Source organism: Natator depressus, chromosome 4 (genome assembly GCF_965152275.1).
Source record: "Natator depressus isolate rNatDep1 chromosome 4, rNatDep2.hap1, whole genome shotgun sequence".
In the NCBI taxonomy this organism is placed as follows: Eukaryota; Metazoa; Chordata; order Testudines; family Cheloniidae; genus Natator; species Natator depressus.
In genome coordinates, this window is record NC_134237.1 from 94066583 (window position 1) to 94082184 (window position 15602).

Here is a 15602-nt window from a genome sequence, read left to right on the forward strand (position 1 = left end):
AAATCTTAATTTCTGATTTATATTCATTACTATCAACTTCCCCTTTCTTCCATGTTTATATATATATATATAGCTGCCTTCACTTCCCCTTTAAACCAGGTCAACTTTTTTAACAATAGAGCCTTCTTCCTTGATTATGTTTTTTCAGGCATCTAGTAACGTTCTCAAATTATTCCCATTTATCATTCACGTTTTTCTGATTGCATTCTTCCTCCCAGCTGATTTGGCTCATAATTGTTTTCAGCTTTGTGAAATTGGCCCCATGAAAGCACCAGAAATATGTATTACTGGTCTGAGCTTTATTCTGCTTGCACAGTATAAATGTGATTAAGTCATGATCACTTGTACCTAAGCTATCACTATTTTTTAGTTCTGTGATCAGTTCCTCTTTATCTGTTAGTAGAAAGTTTAATAAAGAATTCCCCCAGGTTGAGTACAGGTTTGAGTTAGGAAATTGTCATCTATAATCTATAATCAATCCCTTGATTAAATGACAAAGAATGTACTCATCCAGATGGCATAGGTAGTAGCAATGCAGAGCTGATTGAGAGTGCTCAGACTTACAGTACCCTGCTTAAACTCCTGTATTTCTTACAAATGAAAAAAATTGTGTTATAACAACCTTGACTAGATAAATCTGGTGCATCTGCGTTCCCACCCAGCAGCATCATGTGGGATAGCATCATTACCTCCCCTAGAACCCTTTCCTTATCTTTGAGGTAGCAGTGGTAGATGCTTCAACAGACTATATGGCATCTGGACTTGAGCTGATTTGTATGGAAAGGAGTTTGGCTGTTGAAAGTAATATGTGGGAAAAGGAGGCCGTTGAGTACAGTGAGGTGATTCAGCGCAGGGAGAGGAGACGTGGGTAGGAACCTATTTTACTAAGAAAGGTTAAAGTGGACATTTTGGGTAATGGGCTGAGACTGAATATCAGAAATACCTGATTCAGTAGGGATAGCAACTGCAGCTCCATAGGTAGGTGGTGAGTAAGGATCAGAGCAAAAGCTTTGAAAATAATCACCATAAGAATCATAAGGAAGGGAAGAAAAAAACAAACTCATTTTAAAAATCACATACATGCACAGAACCAAGCTCTCTGAGGTCATGAATCACTCCGTTATCTTTGCTAGGGTTAATCTAGATTCAGGTCAATGTAAGACGGGTCAGAATCTGACTCAATATATCTAAAATTTATCCATAAAAATGTTCCAGAATTGAGATGCTCATTACTCAGTACTACAATAACAGTAGGAAGCAACATACATGATGATTGTCAGATAATTACACCTCCACCTGCTGTGGGAAAGTAATATTTTCCCTGTCATTAGCCTATATTGTATCACATAATGCAGTAAGTAGAGATGTAAAAAGTCTTTCAGATGTGAATCACTGGTTTGTATTTGCACTTTCGATGAACACGATTGTTCTTTTCTCCTTTTATGTGTAAAATTATTCATACTTTGTCCCTCTCACTTTCCTATTCTTACACAAAAACATTCAAAAGCTTTAGACAGGTATTTCAGATATTACCTAAAGAACAGTGGAGCTATATGTTCTGTTGTGCCAGTAAGATAGGGCAAGTCTATGCAGGATATCATAATGGAACTCCAAGCTCAAATCAGAAATAAAGTAAAGGAGCATTTAAGAGTATGGTAATCAGGATTACCTTCACACATGTCATAAAATGTGTGCTAAAATGTTTCATAATCCAGAGATTTAAATACTAGTTTTACTATACTACATTTTTGTATAAACAAAGTGATAAATTTATAGCAAACTGACGTAACAGTGATGTCCCCTTTACTGTTTTTCCCAGTTTCTGACTACAGTTGGAGGAGCAACTAGAAAATCAGCATAACAATGACAGAAGGTGAAAAGGATTTCAAGGACACTACTGGTATTATTGTGAAAAGTTTTGCATGTGAGGAAAAGCCAATGACGTTTGGCTTTTAAATGGTTTCATAACTAAGAATTCCACCCCGGCTGCTGTTCACAGTGTAGTTTTGCTTGTTTTCTAAATAAAAGCTGTGTGACATGGTGAAGGTGGAACCGAAGGGCAAAGGGTAAATTGGGTTCCTTGCCACGCATTATTATCACAATATGCATCTTGTAATCCATAGTGCTCACAATCAATGGGGAGAGTGTGCATGATTCAGGAGGAAGTCCCTAGAGAAACAAAGACAAAACATGAATAGAAACACATCATCTTCCAAATCAGATGTGATTTTCACCTATGGGCATCTGCTCTTTGAAGGGAAATCCTAAAGCTTTCATTTTGTAATCGAAATCCTGCCAAAAACTCATCTCTCATCTCTGACCTTGTTTGGAGCACAAGCAGCTCTGGAGCCCTGCTGTGCATGCATATTTAAGAACACCACAGAAAGCTAACTCTTAACAGGGCATTAGATATAGCATCTCATGCAACAAATGTCAGACTCCATATCTGCACATTTTTCTTCTCTTTTTTTCCAGTTTTGTTTAAGCTCACTATAGTGCTTCTGTGGGTGTTCCTTCCTGTCAGGCTCCAAGGCCACTTTGTCTCACTGTGTCACACGGTAACGGAGGGGGAGGGGTATCAGTTAGCAGACTAGGGCTCTGTCCCGGGCAGAGCAGCACACATTCTTTGGCTTGGCCTCCTGACTGAGGCAGGCAGCTATTCACAGTCTATAGGCCTGACCCTCAAGTCAGGGCAGAACAGTCTTTAGCCCAAAGGCTTCCAGCTTTGGTAGATAGCAACTGCCAGTCTAAGGGCCCTGACCCACGGGGTGAGGCAGAGCAATGAGCAGTCTTTGGTTGCAGCCTTCAGGCTGGAGCAGACAGCACACACAGTCTGGGGCTCTCACCCTCTGGGTGGGGCAGAGCAACAAGCAGTCAAAGACCTTGTCTATAGTACAGAGTTTTGTTGACTCAAGTTACGCTGATGATAAAAAAAACGAGTTAATTGCATGTTCACACAACATTCCTTCAGTCAGCAGAGCACATCTGCAGCTGGTGCTCTAGCATCGACAGAGAGAGCAGTGTGCTCTTCCCCACCTTCTGCAACTAGGAGTTGTGGGAAAGCAGAATGGATCACAGTGCATCATGGGTATGGGCTCAACATCCCATGATGGAGTTTTCTCCATCACATTATTCCATGGACTTCTCGCTGTGTTTCAGGGCATTTTTCAATGGCCCCTGTTTACTGTGCACTCGCCATCTCTGTCTGAATGGATGGATGCTGCACTGCTCTCTACTGTTGTGGTCAGTGTTATGAACAATATTGTGTTTGGTCATGCAGTACATCGTGAGCACCCAATCTGAACAGGAATCAGAGGCACCTGTCCTGCTCCGTGCCATGGAAAGAAAAAACACCAGATTACTTTTGGCATTCATGGAGCAACTGCAAATGGTGGACCGTCACTTTTGGGTTTGGAAAACAAGCACTGAGTGGTGGGATCACATCATTATGCTGGTTTGGGATGATGAGCAGTGCTGCTGAACTTTCAGATGCAGAAACCCACCTTCCTGGGAAACCAACCTCACCGCAGTACTGTGGTGCAAGGACACCAAAATGAAAGCTGCCCTCTTGGTGCAGAATCATGTGGCAATCACTGTGTGGAAGCTGGCAACTCCAGACTGCTACCAATCAGTCACGAATCAGTTTGGAGTCGGGAAGTCCACCACTGGGGCTATGTTAATGCAAGTGTGAAGGGCCATTAATCGCATCCTGATATGAAGGACTGTGACTCTTGACAATGTGCATGAAATAGTGGATGGCTTTGTGGCAATGCGATTCACTAACTGTGGTGGGGCGATAGATGGCACGCATATCCCTATTTTGGCCCCACAGTACATCAATAGAAAGGGGTACTTCTCTATAGTATTGCAGGCGCTTGTGGATCACTGTGACCATTTTACTGACATCAGCATGGGGTGGTCCAGGAAAGTGCATGACGCCAGTGCTCCTGAAGACGCGTACCTGTACAGAAAGCTGCAAGCAGGGACTTTCTTTCCACACCAGAAGATTCCAATGGGGGATGTTGAACTGCCCATAGTGATCCTGGGAGGCCCAGTGTACCCCTTTCTCCCACGGCTCATGAAGCCTTACAGGAAATGTGGACAGCAGTAAGGAACGCTTCACCAAAAGACTGAGCAGGTGCAGAATGACCATAGAATGTGCCTTTGGCAGATTAAAAGCATGTTGGCACTGCATTTATGACAGGTTAGACCTAAATGAGGAAAATATTTCCATGGTCATAGCAGCCTGCCGTGCACTTCATAATATTTGTGAGTCTAACGATGAAACGTTTCTCCTGGGGTGGAGCGTGGAGGCAAATCGACTGGCAGCTGATTTTGAGCAACCAGATACCAGGGGGATTGGAGGGGTACAATGCGGACGCTATTTGAATCAGGGAGGCTTTAAGGTACCATTTTGGCAATGAGTTCCACTAATGTGTCTTTTTATACAGCATTTTGTCATGCTTTGTTAACTTGCCGTCTTGCATGAAAATTTTGATGATTGCTTCTTGACCATGATTTGTATTCAGCAAATGATCAAACTGCCACTGTGTATTAGTTCTAGCAGCAACCACTGTGTGTAGGAGACCAACCAAGATTGGTTATCTTTTAGAGATTATGTTTTTATTAAATACCAATTAAGAAAACACACAAAAGGCTTGTTGGGAAGGGAGGATAACAATGAAGGGCAGTGTAGGCTCTTATATCTGTGTGTAAGTCTAGCTATCTTTTTGAAAACTGTCCAGAGAGGTGGAGTGAACAGGGTACCAACACTGGCTGGGAAATTGCAAGGAATGTGTGGGAGGAGTTTGGGGAGGGCATAGAAAGCAGTTCTGTATCGGCTGCAGGAAGGGGGCTGAGCACACCTTAATTCTGCCTGCAGCGTGCTTAAGAACTTCAACATTTCCATTTGTTCCTCCATCTGCTCCAGGCCCATTAAGATTCCTTCCTGGCTCTCCTTTCTGTCCTGACTGTTTATTTTATAATTTTCTTTTAAAGTCTTTGCTCATGCCCTGCATTCTGGTTTTTTGGCCTCTGATCATTGGAGCACCTCTTGAATCATGTCTTCCTGGCTCTTTCTTGGTTGCTTCCTTATCTGGTGGAGGTGCTCGGCCAGTGTGTATGGGGTTCCCCTGAAGGCCATATCTGCAGAAGCAAAAGAAACAATAAACAGAAGCATGATTGTTAGTGCATGCACAGCATCAAATAATTATAATAAAATGCACTCTTTTTAAAATACAAATCAGTTTCTCACTGTCCCTTGGCAAGCACACAGCTCGGCAAATGCCCTAAACATGGTGAGTTTGGCCCGGGGGGATGGGAGGGTGCTCAAGATGGGGAAAAGGGTCTTGGTGTTTTTTTAAGGGGGTGACTGCAGGCGACTAGGGACAATATTGTAAATTCTGCCACCATTTTCCACAGACGGGGTCATTGAAGCCAATATCTCACTCCTGAGGGTAAGCAAGGATGCAAAAGTGCATCTCCTGCATGTGTGAGGCTTCAGACCCAGTCCCTTGTGTGCTGCTTTGGTCCCTGCACAAGTGATTGTCGATTGGCATTGGAAAGTTTCTACAACAGGGGAGGGAACAAACCAGCTCTGCCAAGGAACCTTCAGCACAGGATTGGTGAGTACCTCCAGGAAAGTTGCATAGAGATCTCTCTCGAGGATTCCCGTAAAATCTCATTGTGCATTAACACACTGTTCCATCACACTGCTTAGCTGCACAGGAGAATGTGAAGCACATGCAAACATAGCTAGACTTGTACATTTCTATCCCTTCACCCTTTTCTAGAATATACAAACCAAAGGACAGCTCTACCTTGTATAACCGAGCAGCATCAACTCAAAAAGATCCCATTGTCCTCTGACTCGACTTCCTCATCCATGATTTCATCCTCGGGGTTGAGTCTGCCGTCCGCTGTCTCCAGCCCCACCAAAGCGTCCATGGTACTCTTGGTGGTGGAGATGGGGTCGCCACCGGGGATGGCGTCCAGCTCCTTATGGAAGCAAAAGGTCTTCGGCGCAGCATCCAAGTGATGAGCTGACTCCCTTGCCTTCTGATACACCTGCTTCAGCTCCTTTATCTTCTCATGGTACTGAGATGTGTTTCATTCATAGCCCTTATCCAACATGCCACAAGAAATCTGATCATAGGTATCGAAGTTCTTACGGCTGGAGTGGAGCTGGGACTGCACAGCCTCCTCTCCCCACAGTGCCAGCAGATCCAACAGCTCAGGTGTGCTCCAAGTGGGAGAGCGTTTGCTATGTGGAGTCGCCAAGACCAGCTGGGAAGATGTAATGTGAGCTGTCCATGCTGAGCAAACAGGAAGTGGAATTTTAAAAATTCCCAGGCCTTTGAAGAGAGAGGGCCAGAAGCCTGTGTACCTGGGTGTAGGGCAGTGGAGTTCTGACCGCTAAGCAAAGCGGTGAGGCTGGTCACTGTGGGGCATCTCCTGGAGGCCATTTACAGTGACATAACCAAGTACAGTGTCTATATGGACCCTTTGTCAATGTAACTTTGCAGCAAAAAGCTGTATGCCTCTCGTCGAGGTGGTTTAAAGCTGACTTTTGTTGATAAAACTCTGTAGTGTAGATAAGGCCTAAGGGTTCTGGCCCTCTGGGCAGGGCAGAGCAATAAGCAAATGCAAGCCATCCAGCCTAAGGTGGGTAGGCTGCCAACCCGGGTACTGGAGGTGACAGCAGGGGATAGGGAAACCCGGGCCCACCCTACTCCACCAGGTCCCAGCCCAGGGCCCTGTCAGTGGCAGAAGGTTCCATCAGTGGGTCAGCGGGGATCCAACCAGACTAATGTCTGGTATCCCTGGGCTACTTCCTACTACCCCTTCTGAGTGTACCTCTGTCTCCTGGGGTTCCTCCATCTTCCCAGGGTACATGGCCAGCGGCAGTCCCAGTAACTCCTCTGAGTATTGGTCAGACGGCAGTTCTGACATCTCTGGGTCTTTGGCGGTGTGGAGCTTAGTCTCTGGCGCAGAGCTTGGCAGTGGGCGAGGGATGTCTGCGCCCTTCCCTGGGTCTCATACAACTTAGCTGTAGGGCCCGGCTTTTAAACTTCCTGCCTTGCCTCTCTGCTTCCAGTGTTTGGGGGGGGGCATAGCTGGTTCGGCTCTGTCCACCAAGGGGAGTGGTGTCATCCCTCCCCATAAGGCTCAGGCCACTACACTTATTTTAAGGCTAAAGAAAACCAAATGAAAGGGGTTGTTAAAATAATGTCGGCAGAGTCCAACTCAAATGGAAGGGAACTATTAGAAACAAGAATTCTGATATATTAATCATCATTAATCCTTTCTGTTACATCTGATTGACAGAATTTTAGTCTCTGTTCTGACTATCCTTACTTTTCTCAGCTGGTCAGACCCAAACAGTTTTGTTACATGATATCTACTGACCAGTTTTTGAGCAGCCTGGCTGATTTTTTTTTTTAGTGCCATGACAGTTGCCGGTCAGAAGAAATAATGTACTGCATTTTTATACAGCGATCTTATCTACCAGCTGCACATCATGGCTGGGAGCATGCCGTGGCCTTCTGACCAGCACCCGGTCCCACTCTGCGTGCATGCAGTGTGCTGGGACAGACACCAGCTAATGGGGAAGTGAGTCCCTAGCCCATCCCTAAATCCCTCCAAATCTATATAATTTTCAAAGATCTGAGCTCCTCCCAATGGTTCTCCCCAGCCCAGGGACCTGGCCCCATTCACAGACTGGCTGGTTTTTCTGTGCCTCAGAGGTGGCAACTCTAATAAGTCCATTAAGTTCAGTAGAGTTACTCCTGATCTACATCAAATGTAAGTTTGAGGAGCGTCAGATGCAATGATTCTACAGGGGTTCCTCTGAATGGGTGGGCAAAGGAGAGCAAGAGAGGGCATGTGGATACGCCTCTCCTTTCTATACCACTGCATAGAGTACAGCCAGAAATCTGTGCTTGTGTAAGTGACTGAGGTTCTAGACAAATTCTTAAGGTTTGCGGTTTCACCCATTCTTTCAAATCAGCAAGGGGGTCCAGGGATAGCCACTGGAGGGAACACACACTGGACCTCCAAAAATGAAGTGTAGGGGCCATTCCTCAGTGCATCCACCTAACATCGCTACCTAGGGATTCCACCCATCCATTTCTACCTACCTCAGCACTCTGCAAAATACTGTTGTGTATCATTGTTGGTACCTACGCACATCTGCTGGTGGGGATGCAGCTTCTACACCCATGATATAGCCCTGTCTATGCATGGAGAAGCTGCGTTTGTTATGTAAGAGTGTTGAGTGTGGCTTGACAGAAAACTGCCTGCTGCAGCTAGGAGCAGGCTTCGGCTTGTGTGCTCTAGTTAGATGGAAGGTTAAAAATAATGGAAGGTATTTAAAACTAGCCCTCCTTGTGTTACTGTAGAAAAAAACATCACCACTTCTTGGTTATGGATGAGATTTCAAAATAGTAAATGTTGCAAAGTGTATGACTATTACAGGAGAGACGAAACATCTGTTTTAATACCAAATCAAACTTCTCTATTGTTTTTGTTTATATTTTGTATTCTTTTTATCCTGTTACACAACTACAACTTAAGAAACCTCTCACTGTTGAAATGGAATGAAAATCCTAACTGGTGAAGTGAGTATAGTACTGAATGAGCTTGTATACAATGTAAATGGCTACTTACGAATATGCATTGAGTGGCTCTATTGCAGCATTGCGTTTTTCTCTGTGTCAGTATTCCCAAGTAATTGTTTCACCTGCTGGCCAATCCTCCTTTATGGTGGTCCAAGCGGGGAAAGAAAATTAGACAAAGTAAATTAGTTCTGACTTAATGAAACTGTAGTATAAACAATTACTGACTGTGCCTTTGGACAAATTCAGATGGAACTATTAGAATTATAGCAATAACCTGCAAATCAGTTTTCACTGGGAGGGAGGTTAACTATGGTGAGAGAAAATTGTTGCAGTTTATTGAGCAGATATGAGATTTTAATGTAAACGTTTTTCTTAAACAGTATCTTTTCTGTTTCCAAACTGATCTTTTTTTCAGGGTTGTTTCCTCTTTTCCATACTTCTTCAATATTGTTGTTCAACACTAATGGAATCTTATAATGAAAAGAATAATATCTACTCTATGCTATGCTTTGCCCCATTGAAATAGTTCTCAGAACTAGGTGTTTCTCCAGTTTGTAGAACTAATGCAAAATTTTATAAATAAATATGGAACACTTCTCTGCAATTTTCACATTATACTTTCTTGTAGAATTTTTTGTTTACTTTATTCCTACTTTTTGTATAGCTAAATTATATAGATACCATTGGTCTTTATCTCAGTATTGTCAACACAACAGTTTGTTGTGACTTTTACAATATTTGGTGTTTCTCTTAAAGCCCCAGTGCTTGGGGTCATTTGAATATGTGAAAGATTCAACTTTCTTTAAAAATTGTACTACTCTGATCTGGTAGTTCTTTACATTCAGTTTGCAAGAATCCCATCCAGAATTTTTATTATTCTTTTAGGTTTTAAAAATGATTCTTCAGAAAGGATTAAAAATAAATTCATACAAATTGTACCATGTGTGGCAAGGCACCTCTTTCGTCTCGCCGGACCAAGCACTTTCCCCTCTGGCGATGGCGGGCCTTGGGTAGATCAGCCCCACACCACTCTGGCAGCATTTGTCCTCCTCCCTTCTGTGCTCCTTTGGCCGTAATTCCTGGGTAGGCCTACGGGGTGATCATCCACCAAACAAAAGGGCAATAGTCCCATAAAGACAAGAACAAAGGGTGATACCTTCTCCAGCCTCCTCGCTGGGGCTGGGTGTCTCCCTGTACCCTGCCTGGGAGTGTCAGTCCTTCCCCTAGCAGGCACTCAGGCTTGTCTGCTTCCCCTATGCGGGAAGCAGCCTCCCTTCCTGGAGAAGCTTACTTCCCTGCTGCCATTAGCTTGTCTCTCTCTCCCTCCTGGTTTTAAAAGGTCTCAGGCAGCCCTTAACTGGATCCAGGCATTCCTAATTGACCTGAGGCAACCCCTTCTCAGCTTATAGGGAAGAGGGTCTTTAACATTCTAGGGCTAACATATCTGCCTTCCCACACCCTCTTGCAGCCATCCGGCCTGACTTTGTCACATATGGCTATTTGCTTTAGAAAACAATCTGTTTTGTTTTAACAAAAATACCATGGTTTATAATAATTTTTACTAGAGCTGATCTTGATTTCTATTTTTGTCACAAGTATTCACCACATAGTTTAGATTAACATAATTTCAGCCACAGTTGTGTGCAAATTATTCAACTTTAACTTTTTGTCGTATGTCATTGGATAACTAAATCACATGTATTGCCTCTGCTCCCGAATTGGATTACTAAAAGTTTTAAAATAGGAGAATAATGAATTCTGGCTCTTTGAGAATTAAATTGGCAAAGTAGAACATCTGGCCCCATGACTGTACACCATTAATGGATTAGTATTTACCCATAGTTTCTAGACAGTGATATCTGAGGGTGAAACTCGCCCCCGTGCAGAAGGCACCACTTAAGTGGGTCAAAGGACCAATTTGATATTTGGATGCCAAGCTGGAGCTTTCCCCCTTAAGTTTCATTCTTGGGTATATTCCCAATACCTGGGTATTTCCTGGTAACAAGGCAGTGTGGTTCCAACATGCAGGTTTGGTTACTGAAAAATTAATCCTGCGAAAATGGAAAAGTCAATCCCCACTAAATATTGAAGCCTGGCTCGGGGATATGGCTGACCTCGCAACTAACGAATGACTGGTGGAAAATTCAGATCAATTTGGGATGACTTTTTAAAGGTTTATGATTAACACAGACCCTGAAGATAGCTATGTTGCTTCCCCTCCCCTCCCTTATCCTAACCTTCTTTACTTTGTGTATTATAAGGGATCCAGTATTTTGGTAAATTTGTTGTATTTGGAAACATCAATAAAAAATTATAAATAAAAAACAGAATGCACCACTTAAGTCCTTTCCTTCTCCTCCTCTGTCACAGATGTAGAAGTTTCTCATCTGCTGTCCTGTAACCCCTCCACTTGCCCAATGACAGCATCCCGTCCCATCTCCTGATTGCCCTAGCACCTATTCTCATCCCCTACCATACTCTTCTCTTTAATCTCTCTCTCTTTGTTCCTGCCCCCCGCCCCTTTCCCTTCTGTGATGGGGTTTACAGACCCTACACTCAGGTAAAAAGAGTGGTAGAATGGTATTGGGTGAAGAAGCTATGGGGCATTATCCCCCTGAAGGACATGCTTAAAAGGGAGCTCTCGTAGTGCGACATGGGGGGAGCATGAAGGAGACACTGACTGCAAGAAAAAAGACAGGCTGCAGCCGCTGAGGCAGAGCAATCTAGAAGGGAAGGACTGGGACTGTGAGTAAGGCTTGAAAGGGATCCCTCTTCCCCCTTGGCTAAGAGGGTGAGCTAGGAAGCAAACCTCCTCTCCCAAGCTGATGCACTGAACTACTGAGACTGTGGAAGCAGAAGGCTGGGGCCAGACCCCAAATTGAAGGGAAACAGGGAAAGTAGGAAATGGCCCAAGGGAGGCTGATCTGGAGTGGCAGCCAGAAGGGACTGAGCCACCCCTCACGTCTCTCCTCTTGGGCCCTGGGCTGGGACCTGGTGGAGAGGGAGAGCCTGGGTTCTGCATCCTTCCCTCTTCCCTGGCCTCCTGAGAGATCCTGGAGGACTGGGAGAGGCAACAAACTGTGGCTTGACAGCCACGCCCTTGGACTGCCCAGAAGAGTCACCTCAAGGTTTGGAGAGACTGTTTCGATGCAGCGTAACCACTAGGCCTGCTGGCCCCAAGTGAAGCCTGCTAGTCCCTTAGAATACAAGCATGCTTTAGTCTCTCCTGTCTTAAAGAAAACCACCCTTGATGCCACTTGTCTCTCCAACTGTCACCCCACCTCTTCTAAGCTCATTGAACGCATTGTTTCTAATCACTATTGAGGTCCTCTCCTCCAGTGCCATCCTAGACCCTCTCCAGCCCAGCTTCTGCCCCTTGCACTGCACTGAAACCATTCTCATCAAAGTCTCTAATGACCTCTTCCTCGCTAAAGTTCAGAAGAAGTGCTCCATCCTCATTCTCCATGACCTATCAGACACCTATGATGCTGTTGACCACGTTAGTATTAAAATCTTGTCCTTCCTTGGCTCCCATGACTCTGTCTTCTCCTGGTTCTTCTCCTATCTCTTTAATCACTCTTTCAGCGTGTCCTTTGAAGGAACCTCCTCATCCCCGTCCAGCTCTCTGTGGGATATTTTCTTGATCCCCTTCTCTTCTCACTTGACACCTTATCTCCAGGTAATCTCATCCCCAAATACAAATTCAACTTACCACCTCCTGTGCTGGTGACTCACAGATCTACCTCACTTCTCCAGACCTGTCTCCTTCTGTCAAAACTAAAATCTCAGCCCCTATCTGACATCTCCTTGTGGATGTCTAGCTATCAGCTCATATTCAACATGACTACAACAAAGCTCTTCTTCTCCCCACTCCCACTCTAAGCCCTTCATGCTACTTCCATTCTTGATCACTGTGGAGAATAACATCATCTTGCCTGTCACTCAGGGCCATTACCTGGGCATCATCTTTGACTTGGATCTCTGTCTAGGCCCTCACATTGAGGCTTTAATCTAAATCATGGTGATTCTGTATGCATAACATCGAAGATACAGCCTTTCCTATCCATCCACATAGCTACTACTCTTGTTGAGGCTCTCAACTCACATCTGGATTACTGTAACATGCTACACTCATGTCCATTCAGAATGCTACTGCATTCTCTAACCTAGCCCATCATTTTTACCATGTCACCCAACTCTTTGCATAGATTCATAGATTCATAGGTATTTAGGTCAGAAGGGACCATTATGATCATCTAGTCTGACCTCCTGCACAACGCAGGCCACAGAATCTCACCCACCACTCCTACAGAAAAAACCCTCACACCTATATCTGTGCTATTGAAGTCCTCAAATCGTAGTTTAAAGACTTCAAGGAGCAGAGAATCCTCCAGCAAGTGACCCGTGCCCCATGCTACAGAGGAAGGCAAAAAACCTCCAGGGCCTCTTCCAATCTGCCCTGGAGGAAAATTCCTTCCCGACTCCAAATATGGCGATCAGCTAAACCCTGAGCATATGGGCAAGATTCATCAGCCAGATACTACAGAAAATTCTTTCCTGGGTAACTCGGATCCCACCCCATCTAATAGCCCATCACAGGCCATTGAGCCTATTTACCATGAATATTTAATTACCATGTTATCCCATCATACCATCTCCTCCATAAACTTATCGAGTTTAATCTTAAAGCCAGATAGATCTTTTGCCCCCACTGCTTCCCTTGGAAGGTGTCAAGGTTCCTCCCCCACTCTGAACTCTAGGGTACAGATGTGGGGACCTGCATGAAAACCCTCCTAAGCTTATCTTTACCAGCTTAGGTCAAAACTTCCCCAAGGTACAAAATATTCCACCCTTTGTCCTTGGATTGGCCGCTACCACCACCAAACAAATACTGGTTGCTGGGGAAGAGCTGTTTGGACACGCCTTTCCCCCCAAAATACTTCCCAAAACCTTGCACCCCACTTTCTGGACAAGGTTTAGTAAAAAGCCTCACCAATTTGCCTAGGTGACTACAGACCCAGACCCTTGGATCCTAAGAACAATGAACAATCCGCCCAACACTTGCACCCCCCCTTTCCTGGGAAATGTTGGATAAAAAGCCTCACCAATTTGCATAGGTCACCACAGACCCAAACCCTTGGATCTGAGAACAATGAAAAAGCATTCAGTTTTCTTACAAGAAGACTTTTAATAAAAATAGAAGTAATTAGAAATAAGAAATCCCCCCTGTAAAATCAGGATGGTAGATCCCTTACAGGGTAATTAGATTCAAAACATAGAGAACCCCCCCTAGGCAAAACCTTAAGTTACAAAAAAGATACACAGACAGAAATAGTTATTCTATTCAGCACAATTCTTTTCTCAGCCATTTAAAGAAATCATAATCTAACACGTACCTAGCTAGATTACTTACTAAAAGTTCTAAGACTCCATTCCTGGTCTATCCCCGGCAAAGACAGAATATAGACAGACACACAGACCCTTTGTTTCTCTCCCTCCTCCCAGCTTTTGAAAGTATCTTGTCTCCTCATTAGTCATTTTGGTCAGGTGCCAGCGAGGTTACCTTTAGCTTCTTAACCCTTTACAGGTGAGAGGAGATTTCCTCTGGCCAGGAGGGATTTTAAAGGGGTTTACCCTTCCCTTTATATTTATGACACGCCCCCCAAATCTCAGCTAGGGTGAAACACTGGCTGGGATTTCTTCCTGGAGCTCTAGGAAAAACAGAGTTAATAAGACACATGCATCTCTAAATATACTACCAAGTACATAAAGACTAACAATATTTTCTACATCTCAAGGACGATTTTAACCAGTTGATTCTGGGAAACTTTCACGGGAGAGTGCATCAGCCACTTTGTTAGAAGCTCCTGAGATGTGTTGGATGTCGAAATCAAAATCTTGGAGAGCTAAACTCCACCGAAGAAGTTTTTTGTTAGTTTCTTTGACGGTGTGAAGCCACTTCAGTGCAGCATGGTCGGTTTGCAGGTGGAAACGCCGTCCCCAAACATATGGGCGTAGCTTTTCCAGAGCGTAGACAATGGCGTAACATTCTTTTTCAGTGACTGACCAGTTGCTTTCCCTCTCAGACAGTTTTTTGCTGAGAAACACTACAGGGTGGAATTCTTGATCAGGTCCTTTCTGCATTAAAACTGCTCCCACACCATGCTCGGATGCATCTGTGGTTACTAGGAACGGTTTGTCAAAGTCTGGGGCCCTTAGTACAGGGTCAGACATGAGTGTCGCTTTAAGCTTGTTAAAGGCCTTCTGACACTTTTCGGTCCACTGAACAGCATTTGGCTGTTTCTTTTTGGTTAGGTATGTCAGTGGGGCGGTGATTTGGCTGTAGTGCGGTACAAATCGTCTGTAATAACCGGCCAAGCCTAAGAAGGATTGAACCTGTTTCTTTGACTTTGGGACAGGCCACTTTTGGATAGCATCCACTTTGGCCTGTAGGGGGCTGATAGTTCCTTGACCCACCTGGTGTGCAAGGTAAGTCACTCTGTTTAGGCCTATTTGACACTTCTTAGCCTTAACAGTTAGTCCTGCCTCCCTTATGCGCTCAAGGACTTTTTGTAGATGTTCCAGGTGGTCTGCCCAGGAATCCGAAAATATGGCCACATCGTCAAGGTAGGCGACTGCATATTCTCCTAATCCCGCTAGGAGACCATCTACAAGTCTTTGGAAAGTGGCGGGTGCATTTCGCAGCCCGAAAGGGAGTACATTAAATGCATACAGCCCGAGATGTGTGGTGAAGGCTGACCTTTCCTTGGCAGATTCATCTAGCGGTACCTGCCAGTACCCCTTGGTTAAGTCCAAGGTAGAGATGAACTGGGCCCGTCCCAGTTTCTCTAATAGTTCATCTGTGCGTGGCATTGGATAGTTGTCTGGGCGAGTTACAGCATTTAGCTTACGGTAGTCCACGCAAAAACGTATTTCCCCATCTGGTTTGGGAACTAGAACCACTGGAGATGCCCATGCACTTTC

The 15602-nt window shown here is 44.5% G+C and overlaps 1 protein-coding gene and 1 long non-coding RNA gene across 6 annotated transcripts in view; one reads left to right on the forward strand and one right to left on the reverse strand.

The window, feature by feature from the left end:
* The window catches only part of KCTD8 (potassium channel tetramerization domain containing 8), a 168461-nt gene that overhangs the window by 135685 nt on the left and 17174 nt on the right, over positions 1-15602 (forward strand). For 2 of the 5 annotated variants that reach the window (XR_012639065.1, XM_074950096.1), the window contains one exon: positions 1820-1900. The exons of 2 other annotated variants lie outside the window; for them this stretch is intronic. Coding sequence is in view for 2 of the 3 variants with exons in the window: in XM_074950096.1 (XP_074806197.1) it covers positions 1820-1861 (42 nt within the window). In the remaining variant the exon portion in view is untranslated. The remainder of the gene's footprint in view (positions 1-1819; positions 1901-15602) is intronic. One more of the 5 variants, XM_074950098.1, reaches the window with a different exon arrangement.
* The window catches only part of LOC141986694 (uncharacterized), a 114586-nt gene continuing 108546 nt past the window's right edge, over positions 9563-15602 (reverse strand). Inside the window, exon 3 of the long non-coding RNA XR_012639346.1 lies at positions 9563-9707. This is a non-coding gene — a long non-coding RNA (uncharacterized LOC141986694). The remainder of the gene's footprint in view (positions 9708-15602) is intronic.